This window comes from Abrus precatorius, unplaced genomic scaffold (genome assembly GCF_003935025.1).
Source record: "Abrus precatorius isolate BTA unplaced genomic scaffold, Abrus_2018 Scaffold9, whole genome shotgun sequence".
Lineage (NCBI taxonomy): Eukaryota > Viridiplantae > Streptophyta > Magnoliopsida > Fabales > Fabaceae > Abrus > Abrus precatorius.
Window position 1 is genome coordinate 25073561 of NW_020874439.1, and position 18030 is coordinate 25091590.

Sequence of the window (18030 nt, forward strand, 5' to 3'; positions counted from 1 at the left end):
ATGCAAAATTGATTTATATTAATGTATTGTTTTTATAGTAATATATATCAAATTTTACATTTAAACCTTTATAAGTATATTATTTAAAATTTAATATTTTTATATTAAAAATATATTATATGTTTTAAAGTAAAATAATGTGATACTATATTTTTATTTTTTTTTATTTTTATATAGAATTTTATATATATTATTTGTTTGATAAAAAAAGTTCAAATTAATAATTTAATTAATTAATTTTGTGTTTTATAAAAAATTACTAAATAATATAAATGACTAAATTTTATCACTATTATCGTGCTATCATGATTATATATATAAATGAGGTGGGATAATACATTTCTTCACTTGCATCTACAGTCTACTCCTGCAAAATTTCATGAATAATTACAAATATCCATTCCTAAACTTATTTGATAAATAAATATCCTATCTATGCAATTTTATAAATACTAACTAGATTTGAATTAATGCAACTGTGAACCTTACGCATTATATCCCATGTAATGAATAAAACAATCAAAATTGATGAATCACTAATGGGTATTAAGTGGAGGCACTGAACCAAATCAGGAACTTGTGACCCTTTTGGCTAGTCGAAATGTTAACCAAGGTATAAAATTTATTAAAAGATGGCTTGAAAGGCATGGCAAGAATCAAATGTAGAGACACAAACGGACCCAGATCCAGTGCAGTTCCCATCGTGCATTTAAGCAAAAATTTGTATTTTTTTTATAAAAAAAATACATGAACTCAAGCAAAAATGTAAAAACACCTCATAATTTTTTTTAGCAAGAACTGCTGAATCCAAATCCGACACAAACACACCCTTACGGGCAGTGTACGACACAAGGAGGGTGTGTAAACTGGATTCGGTGAAAAAGTTGGTAGTGGCAGCACCACTATGCCACAAGTCTCTTTCCAGCCACGATAACTGAGCCCTCACTAGTCACTTCTAATAGTTTATTCAAAATATCCTCCTCAGTATCAGTTTCAACGTTGTTTTTATTTGGAATTATATCTTTTAGAGGTTAAGTCCACCCTAATGTTTTCCAAGGAACAAAAACTTGACTTGGAATAAAAGAGAGACCGTCACCAAAAATTGAAAACGATCTTTCTTAGTAGCTCAATCATAGTGTTGACCCCAAAAATTATCATAGTTAAACAAATCATCCTATATATTCATCTTATGTATAACTTAATCATTTTGTTCCACGAGAATCCAACCTAATTTTTGTGATATAAATTAACCAAGTCCTAATCCTGTCGCATCTTGAGAATTTTGATAAATTGCTTTCACCACTAAGTACTCTCTCTCTCTCTCTCTCTATATATATATATATATATATATATATATATATATTCTAAGAAACCTACCCATTATTTATTCTAAAAGCTTTTATCGGTAATGGGATAATTAGCATACAAAGTATATACGGATTGTTTTGTGCAAGATTCATACGACAATAATTAAAAAAAAAAAAGAATTTCATTAAGTGAAATTGATTATACAAATTAAATGATGTTGTAATATGTTGGGACAGACAGTGTTTATAAATAAATTATTGACTTCCAATTTTTTTAATTTTTCTGTTTCGATGGATTTTATTTATTGAAACTTCTACAAGCATATGTCTTTTAATTGCATACTCAAATCACCTAAACAAAATTCTACCATTCTTTCTATGATTTTTGTAAAAGATTACAGATTAAATAATTAGAAAGGATTATGTAATATTTAATTAAATATAATCATTATAAATATATTATTATCTAATTATAGATTTATACGTTAGTGAACATTATTGATTTCTATAATAATTAATTTAAAACTCATTTATCGTATATTCTAATTAATTGACAGTATACAAACTTTTATATTAAAGTACATCAAAATTAAATTATTTACATAATATTCCAAAAAATTGTTTACATAACATTGTACTTATTTCTTCCCCCCTTTCTCAGTTTTAATTTGTTGTCTTTCGAAAACTTGGTCCCTGCAAAAGGTGACATGCATCAAGGCCAGGTGAAAACAACAGGATATCAACTTGATTGGGGCTTTTTATTTTGAGTACTTGATTTACTGAGTTGACTTTATTTAAACTTTTCAGTTGAGCATGCCTTTCAAGTTCTACAACAGCTCATGAATGACAGGAATTGGTACCATCTTGAAGAACGATGTTAGTGGAAGTGAAAAGTCAGAGAGAAGAGACAATTCAATACTGTTCAATAGTTTAAAGGGTAACCCATTAGATACTTTACAGGTTTAAGGGTCAAGCAGAAAGGGTAATACCCACGTACATGATAATCCATTGGAAACCAAAAGCACAAGTCATAACCTAGAATGGAAGTTCATGGCCTTGTAGAATAATATTTGGGTACCAAAGAAGTCAGATTAACATTTATGATTTTGAAGCTTCTACAGTCCACCAAATTAAAGAGTTTTAAAACATCATTGTTTATTTGCAGTGTTCTCTTTAGTCAACTACTAAACTCAAGAAGATATTTTGTCAAATATTTATACGATCCATTATTTCATAAAAGTGAACGTTGAGTTCCAAAATAATGATAAAAAAAAGTAATAGAAGTGAAAAAGTTAAGATAAATATATATCCATGCAAGAGAAATGTACATACGAAGTGATATTAGAGCAATATATATTGAGAAAATGACAGAAAATTGACTAGACTCGAATTAGATATCATGACTTTTTTGCTTTGTACGTGAAAAGGTACAGGGGAAAAGATAAAAACACTTTAAAAGAATTAAATAATTAAAAATCTACAATAAATAATATTTTTAAAACTTTAATTTTTACATAACCCATGTAAGTAACCTATGTTTCTGTTGGAACACAACCCATCCTCTCTAACACAATTTTGTTGAAGTATTTTTTTTGTTTCTTTAATCTCAACTCTAAAATTTTGTAATCCTAACATTTAAAGTATAATATATAATTTAACATTAAAGGTTAAAATTAATTAAAAAATATAATTAATTAGTTTAAATTAAAATATATAATAATTCAATAAAAATATTTAAATATATTTTCATTGTTAATTATAAAATATTATGTAAAATTATTTAACTCAATTAAAAATTTAAAAATATTTCATATTAAATTATAAAATATAACAAATTAGTGAATTTTCTGTATATTTCATCACTATTATGTATTAAATTATTTTTTAAAAATTTATAAATTAAAAAAAAGATTGGCCTTTAACACCAATTTTCTTTTCAAATATTTTGTCTAACTATAAAAATTATAGTGTCGTGAGAAAACTTAGGAGCCAGAACTCAACATTTTGGTATGTTCAACTCAGTTTTAAGTCTTCCACAAGTTTATAAAATATTCTTCCTAATTCTTATCAATATATGTGTGTGAGAGAAATTATTGAGATAAAACTTTAATTGATGATGTTTATCTACTTAAGGTCTGAGTTGAGTATGTATATAGAAATGAAGATATGAAAATTTTCTTAACGTGACTTCCTACTTCTATAGCAATCCATTAAATATAAAGGATGTATGAATTAATTTACAATGAGTATTTACAACACTAAGTCTAAACAGATTCAAAAGAAATCATTTAATCTTCAATACTTTTAGGGTAACTCAAATTATTTTTTAAATTAAATAAAATGATATTATGATCTTTTTATATGTTAAGTTGTATTAGGATATCACGTTATTATCATCAAATATTACACGTCATGTAATTAATGTTTAAGTGATAATAAAAATTAAATAATTTATAATATAATTTCATTTAGTTTAAGAAACAACTCAACTTGCAATAGAAACATCAGGGGTTAAGATAAAAGTTTCGTCAAAGAAATTATTCAGTAGTCACTAAATGCTGACATTTTCAACGATTCAATTTTATATAAATAGTATGGAGATCACTTTTACTGGTACAACAGTGACAATGCAACTCTGAAAACACCTAAAAAAGCCACACTTTTTCTTTTATTAATTACCATGTTGAACAACTTTAATTTTGAAATCAATAACAAATTTGTCAACATGTTGTAACTTTAACATTGTGACCATAACTTTCTCTGCACATTTTTCCATCAAAGATGACATGCATGTTGTTAGAGGCTAAAAGAAATCTACAAAAAGTTGTAAATGAAATTCTGCAACATACAAACAATGAGTGGGGTAAGAGGAATAAGAGTGATAAAACACACTGAAGACACTGTCAATTAAAAAGATCTATATCCTAAAGCATAAAAACGACAAACTTGTAGGAATTGAAACATTTGCATTCAGCATTGAGTAGTTGAAGGTGTCATAGCAAAATAAGAAATTTTTCTTTATTTCGCCATTATGTATAAATATCTCCTCCGAAATTGTCAAATTGAAAAATTCCGACTGCGTAACATTGATCTCAATGGCCCACAGAGATTTCTCTCATATTGATTCTTCTTTTGGTACAGTTCATTAAATTTATAATCATTGAAAATTTTCAAGACTGTTTACACTTTTAATTAAGAAAATACGAATAAAATCAATTTACCAAAAATATTAATAAAGCCAAAACCATTCAACAACGTTGAGTTTGAATCATTAAAAGAAAAAAACACTATTATATATACCCGATTTCAATAACACGAGTTAATTATTACACAATTTGATAAATACATAATTTAATAAGAATTGGTTTAATTTTGTTATATATATAAATCTTAAATCATTACTACTTATTCTATTCCCTCGTTACTTAATTGTACTATTCAAATACAAGAATTGAAAATAGTATATGTGCCAGCTTTTCTTTTTTTTTATAAGTGAAAAGCACTCGTCAATTTAGTCTCTCTAATAACTATTATTGCACATTAATAATATTTATTTAATTTTTTTTTTGTTTAACACCATACGATTACTAAAATTACAAAACCTTGCCTGATAAGCAATCACTTTTAATAATGACCCTGTTATAATAATTTTCTCTACTACAAAACATTACATCTTAACTTGTGTTTAGTTTAATTTATTTAATTATTTTTAAAAAACATTTTTTTAACTTTTCAAAGACTTGAAAAATCATTAGTTTTTTTTTTTAAATTGATCCTAGTCAAAGATAGAATAAAAAAAAACCTAAATAGTGTTTGGTAAGTGAATAAAATAGAACAAAACGAACTTTCTCTTCTCTAGTTAAAATTAAAAGAATTTGACTGCACTGTATTGACAGTGTAATTTTTTTAAAAAAACCATTTAATTATAAATTATTATACAATTAAAATTATTAATAACTATTTAAAATTTTAATATATTTTTAATTTTATGACAATTATTCAATATAAATTTTTTTATACACTCACCTGTACCCCAGAGAAATATTGCGGCACACTTACAGGTGAAAAGCTCAGCACTATGGCACTCTAATGCCACCCAGTCACTTACTAATATAGGGCAAATATAATATAAGATAGGCGGTGTCATCCTCTAGTAACAATTAACTAGGCACAACACTCTAAAAAAGCAATTACCACTTTAAAATATTTTAAGTTTTTTTATATATAAAATAATTATAATCGTTAAATTTATATTAATAAATAATATAATTAGCGATTTATTTAAAAGATATAAATATTTTTTAATTTTAAAATATTTTAAAAAATTTAAAAAGTACAATATTTTCTCTAATTTATATATACTGTAACAAAAAAAAAACATATTTTTTTAACATGCAAGCAAGTGCATACTTAGATCACAGAAAAGAAAAAAAAAATCTTTCTGAAATCTGAATTGTCATTTAAAATTTACATGTTACATTGAATCCCATTCAATAGTCAGGTGAGAAGAAAGAGTACACCTTAACGTCAATAACCAGCTGCAAAAGTTACAGCTCCAGAATAATGAAAACATTTGCTCTCTAACAAGTTAAAATTGAATTTATGAAAACTAAGGACGTACGACTCTCCATATTACATGGGAAACTTACTTGTTAGAAGTAATATAAGAATAAGACTAAATAAATTTTTTTTGTTTTATAAATATGTCCTGAACTTTAATTTGACACTTTAAAGACTCCTAATAAACAACCTTTATAGACAAGTTATTGAAGTAGTTGAACTTATGGGTGGGTTCAGTTGAAACTAAAAAGAAGTAGTTGATGCTATATATTTTTGGCTTTTCATTTGTGTAATTTTGTGAAATTTTAGTATAAAAAATGATAAATTATAATTTTTTATTTGTTAAATTAACGGAAGGGAACGAAAATAAGAAATTATCAAAATAAAAGACTAAAAACTAAAAGAATTAAAATTCTAAAATATGAAAATGAAATGCACCAAATTTAAGAGTTGAAATTGGTAATTTTCGTATTATCTTAAGCAAAGGACACGTGCAATCTTAAAGTGACGAAGACAACGAAAGCAATGTTATTAGATGTGGACAATATTTGTTGTGTCATGGGTGTTTGTCGGAGTAGCACCTTTGGTGATTGTGACGAGGCTGCGGAGGCAGCGTAGCAGGAAAAATCCAAAAAGTGATTTAATTGAAATCATGGTTAGGTGGGTTTTGGTGTTGTGTGTAATAAGAAGAGACTTAATTGTTGTGTAGGTGTCACAGTTATAACCTTAATTAAAGAACCTTTCACAACTGTGTTTCATCAAAGGGTCGTTGAATTCACATAATTGTTTTCTGATCTCATCGGCCTACAAAAGTACATGTCGTCACTGCATCAGCCGCGCCCTATTGTTTAAAACTACTTCAGTCAATTTCAAGCCTCATCAAATAAACACAAACAAAATTTAAAAATAATATATTTAATAATTAATCTCACAGTCTTGTGAAATTATAGGTTAAAGCCAAAAGGAAAAAAAAGGTACTATCTAGTACCCCTTGACCCTTCTTTCATGTGATATAAATATGCACACGTTTGGTTATTTCATGGCTGAATGGGTGAAAGAAACCAAATGTTTTCCAAGTAATCTAGAAAAAGAAAATATTCTAATATGAAATAACCTATTCTATAGCTTTAGAAAGGTATATCCAAGTGAACTGATCCAAGCTTAATTATAATAATGTGCATAGTGGGCATGCTTTGGATGGGGTTGACATTATTGATGGTTGTGGGCCATGAGGCATAGCTAAACCCATCCAATGATTGAGGTTTTGCAGGGGAAATAGTTTGGCTACATGGTTTTGCTCCCCCAGTTTGTAGCTGCACATCTATTCGATCATCTGTGGCATTTCTATTATTAGTTTGAACCTGCTGAATGGTACCAATTACCCCATGTGCTGAGAGTAAGCGAAAAAGTGCCACTTCTTTTCCTGAGTTGCGCGCATTGCATGGTCGGATAGGATGTGATTGAACAACAACAACAAATATGATTCATACATGTAATGGGTAAATTATAAGCTCTTGGACGCATTTTTAATCTGTTGGGACAGAATATATGTGGAAGTTCCAATTCATGTGATTGGAAATTAATTGTATTCTAAAGAAAAAGTATATAGTTGCATATCCAAGCGTATCAGCAAATATTCAGTTTTGGTTGGATCGACGTATCATGAAAGCGACGCATTATATTAATGAATTGAGTTATATATATATATATAACACGTAAGCATAGTCTATAGGTAGTATATATCAAAATCATATAATGTTCACATAAAAAATTGTTTTATTCTTAACTTATAATATTATTCATTATTATATATCAAAATCATATCTGTATTTTTTAGAAATATATATTTTTAGTAAAAAATTAAAACAATTATACTCCACTTTTTGAAACATCTGAAGTGACACACTCTAATTATGCGACTTATTTTGTTTTAACATTTATATAATTTTTTATTGTAAAAAGTAATTATCCATTTTAATATTTTATTTTGAATTTTTATTATTTTTAAGAAAGTAATTTTTAAAAATTATACCCTCTAAAAAAAAGCTTGAACTAACCTATTACAAATGAAAATGGAGGATATAAAAAGTATAAATTAATAAAGGAATGGGTGTTGGTAACCAATACCTTTAAAATAAAATTAATAAATAATATTTTTTATTATAAATTATATTAAAATATACTTAAAATATGGGAGTGAGTCTATTTTTATATTCTTAATAAAATATTTTATTTTTATTCTTTAACTAATATTGTTGTAGCATTATTTGGTGTTTTCCTAAAATAATATACAGTGCACCGAGTTGCAATTTTCTTATGCTTCAAGTGAGAGGTTGATCAATTGCAAGTTTTCAAATTAAAGTCTTTATAATGGATATTAAGATTAACAGAGCCATAGCCACAAAATCAGAGAGAAGGCTTTTAGTGGTCTATAGGGTGAACACAATTTTTATATCAACTTTTTCTAAGATTTTGCAAAAGAACAATGAAATTCATCACAAAATTAGTGTGCATTTGGATTGGAATATTTTTATAAAAATTATTTATAATATTTGCTTTCATTTGATAATATTAGTAAAAACTGTTGGAGACCACAAAATGTTAAGAGAGATGATATAGAATGTGTTTGGACGCTATCTAAAATCGAAAAAAGGTTGAAAAATCTCTGAAGAGTCCTTAATCATGCATGTAAGGCGATAAGTAAAAATACACCGATTTCAACCACTGAAAACCAAAGTTTACAGGCAATGTAAGATTTTATGTTATTTTTGTTGAGAAAAATACGCTGAATTTTTCATGAAGTCGGATCTGTGAAAGTAAAATAAAAGCGGAATAATTGGACACATCAAATTGATAACGGAGTTCGGCCAATAATGCTTACATCTCTGAATTACTGCAGATATTTTACTAGGAGAAAAGAAATACACTAGTGTTTACAAAATACTCTCAAACTCACTCACAGCCCACAACCCAAATACACCAAGAAGCTAAACTAATTTCTATTTTTCTGCTTCTTATTGACTACTATCTCGTTGATTGCTTGGGATGCTTGTTATGTGTTCAGCCAATGTAATGAGGCCTATTTATAGGCAACTCAATGCTCTCAATGCACATGTTCTTACCACTCATTTTCACCATAGCTAGTTTGTAGCCTCCATCTATGCACCAAAAATTACTTGCCTCTGTTGACAATTGTATGAGAGAAGAAAAAGTCTTCCCTCTTATGTTGAAATGCAAGCCACATGTTCTTACATGTGGCTCCCTCTTCAATTTAACTTTTCAACAATTTTAAAATATTTCCAACATAATTTTAGAGACATTGATTAAAGGCGAACAAATTATATATATTAAAGTAATCTTTTTTTATTTAAATTTATAAACCAATTACAAATATTTATTAAAATATCTGACCTCCTTTATTTTTGTATTCCTCTTTTGATACCAAAGTGAATTAGGAGTGGACAAAAAATCTAGATACAGAAGTCCAATTTATAACTTAAGTTAAACTAAATTAAAAAAAAAGAAAAATATCTAACCAATTCTATTTTTGGTCTAAATATAATTTGAATTTTATTTTATAAAACTGAATTTACTTTTATTAAAAATAATTTTAGTCCATCCTTCCACATAATCTTTGTTTAACATTTATTCAATAACTAGTTGAGAATAATTGAAGATTCGCATATATTAATTTTGAGTTGACCATTTTAATTTAATTTTTTTTCAATTTTTTTTTTCAAATATTAACCATACATTACATTCATCGTATGAGAAAATAAGTATTTTAAATAAAATTATAAATTTAAAATATTATAATATATTATAAAAAATAAAGATACAGAGACTTATTATGTCATATCATCATAAAATTAATTAAATATAATATATCAATAAAAATTAAATAAATTAAAATGCATATTTTAATAAAAATATAATTACATGTATAATATCATATAAATGATATATAAATATTATAAAGTACATACAAAATAAAATTATATATATACATTTTAATTTATTATAAATTAAAAATATAATAAATATTTTATAAACTTTAATAAAATATAATATAATTAATAAATATTACTAAAATATTTTTTAAAATACACTAATTTAATTTAATGCGTAAAATAAATTAGTTTTATCTTAAAAAAATTTTCATAAATGTATTAAAAATCAGTTTTGTCTTAAAAATTTAATTTAAAACTGAATTTAAAATTAATTTAATGTAAAAATAAATTTAAAACTAGTTTCAATAAAAATTAAATTTAAAACTAATTTTAAATTTTAAAACTACTTTTAAACTAATTTTCAAAAATAAAATAAAATATTTTAAAATATAATTTATATAATTAGTTTGCACAATCAATGATAAAAAGTAAAATATATGTAAATATATATTAATTTAATTTAATATGAAAATAAAAAATTATATTATTATAAAATTTAAATATTTTTAAATTTAATAATTTAATAATAATGTAAAAAATATTTATAGTCTTAATTTAAAATTAATTTTAAACCAAATCTAAATTTTAAAACTAAATTTAAATTAATTTTTAAAAAAATTAAAATATATTAATTCATATAATTAAATTTTAAATAAATTAAAATTAATTTTTGAGAAATCAAATCTATGCACACTCCTAAAGGAAATCACCATTCGCCTAAGACAAAAAGGAGGAGCCTTTTATTCTCTTTTCTAAAACCAATAAAATTAATAAAATATAAAAAAGAAATGAGCCGTAAAAATTAATTATGACAATAAGAGTGATTAATAGTAGGAAGTTCAGATCCCTTGGTTGCAGACACATTGTTAGTTTTTATATTTATTTAAAATATTTATAAAAATAAAAAAACTTATTTATCAGTGATAATAAAAAATTATAAATTTGTATTAAAAATTAAAAATAAATAATGAATATATTAAAATGTTTATTTTAAAAATAAAAAAAGGATATATTTGAAGTGAGTAGTTTGAAAGTAGAAGGCGTTAACGTAAGCGGAAGGGGTTGTTTGCAGGGTGACAGGCAGAGTTGAGAGTCCCCGCGCCGATGCGTCAGATATGAAATCACTTTGCATTGCTCCATCAATGATCAACACACCCCTACGTAACCCTATTCGATCTAACCCTTCTTTTTCTTTTCAATCAATCAATCACATCCATCACTTCAACCAATCCATGCAACTCCTCACCATTTTTTGACCCTTCATTTTTACGGATTTCTTACATTAATATTTTCAAATATTACGAAAGAAAAAGAAAAGGAAAATGCCGATCCTCATAAATCTGCGCGTAATTCCTTGTGCCCTGAAAAAGTGAAGTTTTGGAATTTGCGATTGCATTGCAGACCCAAATGCGTATGTTTTGCTTTCCATGAACCAGAGCGAGCATGCCCTGTGGAATTCGAGCCAGAGATGGGAGTTGTTTCTGTCATGTGACCATCAACTCCGCATTTTGTCGTGTTGAAAGCACCCTTGTTGCCACTTCCCATGTTACGAAACTCGAAGGAAATTCCTGTTGTATTTCCTTCCAAGTTGGAACTTTTTTTACTCATTTTACAATATTCTTTAAATGTTTATCAATTTTAACACAATTTTGGTAAATTCAAAATCAGTTTTTCATGCAATAGTCGTCGAATAGCCTAGTCTAAGGTTATGGATGTGGGCTACAAGAAAGATTCCAGTGGGCCTTCGGCCTATCTGCAATTTTTTCTATCAATGCAATGAACAGCTTGCTTCACAGTACTGACTGCAAAATCAACTCCAAATGAAGACCATTTCATCATTCAATGGCCCATTATTAGCACATCATATTTTGCTTCGTACTTGGCCCAAGACAATGACGTTCAGAACAATAAAATAAAATAAATTTTGATATATATTTTGGATAAAGTTAACTACTTTAAATTGAATTTATTTATTAATGAGAATGTATTGTATCTACTGTGAATCTTAACATTATCAAACTCAATACAGTAAATTAGTAATGCATTATTAAACAAAAGCATGAAAAATACACTGGTAAATGACGCGATATAAATGTAATATATGAAAATGAGAATAAATAAAAATAATAATACATTTTTTAATGAAATTATATAACTATATATGGAGAGGAAACAAAGATGTGTGGATCATGGGACAACTAAAAAAATGACAAGTGTAATTAACAATTACAAAATAAAAAGAATTTATAATCATCGTTTATATTTATCTTTTAAGTTTTAAATGATCGATAAAAACTATACTGTCTTCTCCATTTTATATCCTTGTTTAAATTTCAAAAATTATAAATAAAATATTTTTTAATTGTAAAATACTACGTTTGAAAATTACAAGGTTGACGCAAAAGTACCCGAAGGTTCTGATATATATAAGCGTCACAAATAAGTATTGTTTTGACACGTGGCTAGAATACGTGGGCCATACCATACCCGTTACGGAAAATCTAGAGAAGATTGGATGCAGCGGTGGATGAAGCGCGAAATCTCTGGAAGACAAAGATTTTGTGTCTAACTGTTTCTTTTATCATGCATAACTGACCTATATAAAATGTAACGTTCCCTGAGACATTTTCATTAATTCAGAAGAGTTTTGATCACCTGTTATTACAACACACACGCACAGAAAACCAATATCATTATCAGTTTCTGGGTTGGTGGCTAGATTTTGTACCGTCAACTTTTATCACTTGGATCGTGAGGAACCGTTTGGCTGGAAATTTTCTTCTTGTTTTGTTTCTAAAGTAAGTCATTCTTCTCCTCTACTATGTACCTCTTGATTCATTGTTTTAATGACTCATTACATGAGATTAATAATGTATTTTCATGTGAGTGCATGAGCTTTTTTGTTTTCTTGGTAAGATGTAGGAGTTCTGTTGATAGTTTTGAGTTATTGGCATTTTTCTAGGGAGGCCCTTCTCGTAGTTGCATCATGGTGATGCATGAAAATGATTTACTTTAGTTCGTTGTAGACTAGAATTATAGAATGATATGGGAGCAAGTCATTTAATGGATATGGTGCATAAAAATTCATATCTTCATGATCTATGCATTTTCTTTATGACTTCATCACCTTTACGTTTACCTGGGATATAGTCAGTTTGGTGTTGTACTTCTATTTTGAAAGAGTACATTAAGTTATGGTTAAGAAGCATAATTTTGAACCTAAGGTATATCAACTGTATTTAGTTCCGATATTGATACACATTAATGAGTTTTGGCAATTGCTTCAATTATAGCACAATTATTATAATCGTTGCAATTATAATTCGGAATTATAGATATCACATTTTAGAAATATATCAATTTCCTTTGTTCACGGGAGAACGAAATTTGATGTGATTGTGAAGCAATTGAGTTTTGGTATTAATTTATGGTTGGAAACTCTATTGAGCTCCCCTGTTTTGCTTGTGCATTCAACATGATCTTTAAATTCTTTTACTTAGCATTGTTTGGATCAGTGGAAAAGATTTGTGCTTTTGGTATTGTGCCATATAAATGATCACCGCTAAGCTATAACATATTTTTTTGCGCAGAAAATGAATAGTTCTTACATGTAATTTCTGCTCAGAAGAAATTACTTTTATTTCATGTTTAGATGTATGATTTTATTTTCTATTGTGCTGGCTTGAAAGGAAGTGAGAAAATGATGTTCTTTCATTCGTGCTTCTTGCTCCTTTTTATCTTTATGATGAACGTAATTCATATGTGATGTGTTTGGTCCTTTATTAAAAATCATTCTCATAAATTTTCCCTTTAATATTAGTATTGAATTTGATAATAATCCTTTTTTTAACGGTCCTTTTGTGAAATACAGAGTTCGCACACTATTATAGTAACTATCCAGGTTACCAAGGTCAACTACTGATCCCATAAAAATCCAACTTCTGCCTGGTAACCTTACCAAACATGATGCCTACATACAGAAGCATGGACTCATACCCATATCAAAGAAACCCAACACCCTTCCCTCATTGTTATCATCCTAGCATTGAGACTATTCCTCCTCAAATAAATATGGATCCATCCAAAGCACCCTTTTCTTATGATCAACATTGGCCTTGCTGTGGAAATTATGGGCACCCTATGCACCCCCATTTCTGTTGTGGCCACAATTATTTCCCAAATTTTTATGGCTATAGGCCTTCTTATCCTCATGCTCCAACACCAATGTACTATTCTGGAGGTTGTCCTGCATATGGTGAGCCATTTAATGTTCCTTATTCTCCACAACCACATTATACTATGGAGCTGCCTAGATATGAATATGATAAATATATGCCACGTGACCATCATTGTTGTTGGTGTCCTCATCTACCATGCAACCAAAAGGAAGGTAAAAGTGTGAAGATTGAAGCGCATGAACCTGATGGTGGAAAGCAAGTGAATGATGATTTGGTCCCAATTCAGTTCAGGAATTATCCATATCCCTTTGTTTGGGTTCCACCAGAGTACAAAAGTAATAGACAGCTGAAAAATCCTAATACAACTGAGGGGGGTGAGCAAAACAAGATATCTCATGATAGGACGCCTACTAGTCCTGAGAATTTTAGTGCTAATGTGAAGCCAGTGCAAGAGCCTAGAGTCTGGAATGGATGGTTACCCTTTGATATAAAGGGTGCTCCAAGCATGTTCCATGATGGATATGGAACAAGAAACCATAACCAGGAAACTGACAATAATAGAAAGGAATCAGAAGATGGAAGAATGAATCAAAAGCACCAAAGTGAACACAAGAGATCGGAATTCCCATTTATCTTCTGGTTGCCTTACTACAATAAACAGGAGGAAAGTGGAAAGACTAGCAACCATGAGAACGCTTCATCGTCGAAAATCATTGAGGAGGTGCTTCATACATCTAAATCTGTTCCAGTGAAGTCTCATGATGATGAAGGTGTTATGAATGAAAGAAGATCAAATCATGTTGAATCCACTAATATAGGTGCTTCTGATGTTGTTGAGAAAGTGAATAATGCTAGAAGCATCCCTGTGAAGCAGCTTGAATTGCATCGAGGAAAAAATGACTCACAGGGAAATGGCAAGAAAGAAATGATTGTTTCTCCAAATCAAGTGGAAGAAAATGTTACAAAGAAGGACTCTTGCACTGGTGACAAAAAGAGACAATCTACATCTCCATCAAAAGCATCCAAGTTACCTCCTGTTTGTCTGAGAATTGATCCACTACCAAGGAAGAAAAATGGTAATGGGAGTTCAAGGTCCCCAAGTCCACCTTCCTCAGAAGAACATTCCCAAGCCACAGCTGGTGAAAAATCCAAGACTCCTTCTTGTCACATGAATGACAACAAGGCTCAGTCAAATTCTAGTCTTCAGAATACTACAAACACTAGTGAGAAAGTTGAACCAAAGGTAAAAACCATTCAGGTGATGGAAAATAAGACAGGTGAAAACAAGGATGCTGATTATAAAGATGGATATCAAACCCACGTAAATGTAAACATACCCAGTGAAGTTCCAACAGGGACAAAGGAAACTTGTACAAATGGTGACACATATATGACTGAAGACAAAAAGGTAGAGAAAGGGGAAGAAAATAAGATGGAAGAAACTCAAGAAGTCAGGGAAGTGAAGGATACAAGCATTCCGGTTGATAAAGGTCAAAAAGAGAGAAGGGTTTTGTCAGATGCAGATGCTGCTGTTTTGATACAAGCTACATATCGCGGTTATCAAGTAAGAAAATGGGAACCATTGAAGAAATTGAAGCAGATAGATGAAATCAGAAAGGAGGTGACTGATGTTCAAGGCTGTGTTCAAGCTTTCCAGAGCTCTTCTGATCTTCAAAATGATGAGAAGCGAAAAATTGCAATTGGAGAGACCATAATGAGACTCCTGTTGCAGCTGGATACTATACAGGTACTTCATTAACTTAAGATGAAATTAGTAATGCATTTTTTATACTCGTCAATAATGACATTGCTTTGGAGTATGTAATTGTTTTGCTTTTGTACTGTGCACTTGAAATTTCTCACTTCGTATTTATTAGTTAACCTTGGTTAATTTAGATATCATTCAAATTAGTAATATAGCTTTATTTGTTCATTCATGGATATGGATAATGAACTTAGCAAGCCTAATTTCCCGTTTAGAAGCACATTGACGTTCTGTACTTGAACCAAGATAAACATTTTGATCTGCACAGATACGAGTTGTTGGTTGTGGTTTGTCTGAGCTATTAGCTATTGTTCATCTTATTTATGATGTTCAATACAGTTCTGCTTACTTGCTCAATTTCATGCTTACATATCATTTAACATATATATCAGGGTTTGCATCCAAGTTTCAGGGAGATCAGAAAATCCCTGGCAAAAGAGCTTACAACCTTGCAAGAACGGCTTGATTCTGTAATGGCCAAGAAAACACAGCAGCAGATGCAGGATTTCGTTGCTGAGAAGCCCATTGAAGTCACACCACTGAATATGCAGAAAGAAGAATGTGTGCAGGAGCAACAAAAAGAAAAGGTTGCAATACCAGTAGATTCATTTGAAGGCATTAAGGATGGCAGCAAAAGTCCTCGTGCTAGTGATGGTGCAAGTGAATCTCAGTCACCAATTCATGTTGCATCAAATGAGGGAACAAATCTTATTGCACCACTAAATGGCTTAGGTAATGAAGTTAACAGACAAGTGGTTATTGCTAATGATTCATTGAATTTTACAAGTGATCTATCTGAGACTGACAAAATGCTTGTGGAACCTGAAGTTAAATCAGAGGTGAACAACATTCCCATTGAGACTGATAAGCTAGATATGACTGTTTGGGAAGAATTACCGGTGGGAGTGATTGATGAAGATATCAATGATGTTAGCATTGCAAAGGATGAACATGATGATGTTAGTTCTGGAAGTCTCCTAGCCACGGATTCTGCAAATGATGGGTTAGGTTCGGTGATCCATGCAATGATGCAGTTACCAAAAGGATTGCTTGATGAGGATGAAAAGGATGGTGAAACAAATAATTCTAGAGGGGAAGCACAAGCAGAAACTGAGGAATGGGTTGAAGAGTTGTCAGTGAGACTTGATGAGGATTTGGAAAAATCTAAAGGTGAGAGCTATGATGGAGCTCAAACTTATGAAGAGGTTCTACCAGCTGAAGAAAGGGTAAGTAATGCAGATGAGAAAACAAGTTCTTCCACAGTAAAAGAAACTAAACCAGAAAAGCCACAAGAAGAAGAGCAGGAAGAGGTGCAATCTTCTGGGGAATCAGATGGTTGGGTAAAGATTGAATTTCAAAGAGAAGATGAACTCAAAGAGCATTCACCAGTGGATATAGAGGTTAAGTGTGAGACATGTGAGGAAGTTGGAATTGATACTAAGTTTCCATCTTTGATAACACAAGTTCATGATCATGAACTAGGAAATGGAGATGCATGCTTGGAAGCAAGCAATCTTATCAATGACTGGCACAAAGAAGATGAAAAAGAAGAAAAGGTTGCACAACGTGATGGAGGGTTAAATGGTGATGCAAAATTAGTGGAAGAGAATGAGAAGTTAAGGGAGATGACGAAGAAGTTGCTGGAAACTGGGAATGAACAGTTGAGTGTAATATCAGATTTGACTGGTAGAGTGAAGGACTTGGAGAAAAAATTAGCTAAGAGCAGGAGTAAGCGATTAAAGACAAAGCGATATAGACCTGCAACTTCAAAGATGTCTTGCATGAAATCTTCCAAATAATATGTTAATGAGAGTCATTGTTGTTGTAATGTAATCTATTCCCTTCTCTTTTTGTTGTAGTTGTGAAGTGTGGTATGTGTCCTGTTTTTCTGATAATGTATAATATTATAATCATGCTTGAGAATGTGAAGATATGAAGTTAAGTTGCTTTTCTGCTAAAATGAACTTATCTAGCATGTTAGCAGGATTTTGTTTCTCTGATTCATTTGTTGATCTCCTCTAAAGTCTAAACAAATTCGAGCTTATAGTCTTCTAATTAGATGACTTAGAAGCATTTCAAATAAGATGCTCAACAATGCAGAATTGGTTATTTTAATTTTTTTTTTCTTAGTAGCAAAGGATGTTATAATTGAAATAGTAAAGTAAATTTGCTTGCTCTGATCTAGAACGCCCAAACCTCTATTCTATTGCATCAAATTATATTCCTTTTGCTAGTAGTACATTTGTTATGTATATATCATGAATGCCTTG

The 18030-nt window shown here is 29.4% G+C and overlaps 1 protein-coding gene across 1 annotated transcript; it reads left to right on the plus strand.

Moving 5' to 3' along the window:
• Positions 1–12347: 12347 nt before the first annotated feature.
• Positions 12348–17757, plus strand: LOC113851385 (BAG family molecular chaperone regulator 6). Its single transcript, XM_027481849.1, has 3 exons — positions 12348–12615; positions 13689–15742; positions 16153–17757. Exons 2-3 carry the CDS (start codon positions 13781–13783, stop codon positions 17557–17559), a joined length of 3369 nt encoding a protein of 1122 aa, XP_027337650.1. The 5' UTR covers positions 12348–12615; positions 13689–13780; the 3' UTR covers positions 17560–17757.
• The last annotated feature ends 273 nt before the right edge of the window (positions 17758–18030 follow it).

Coding starts and splice junctions, on each gene's coding strand:
- LOC113851385 (XM_027481849.1), top strand. CDS start 13,781: ATGATGCCTACATACAGAAGCATGGACTCATACCCATATCAAAGAAAC. Junction 15,743..16,152: donor TGCAGCTGGATACTATACAG/GTACTTCATTAA, acceptor CATATATATCAG/GGTTTGCATCCAAGTTTCAG.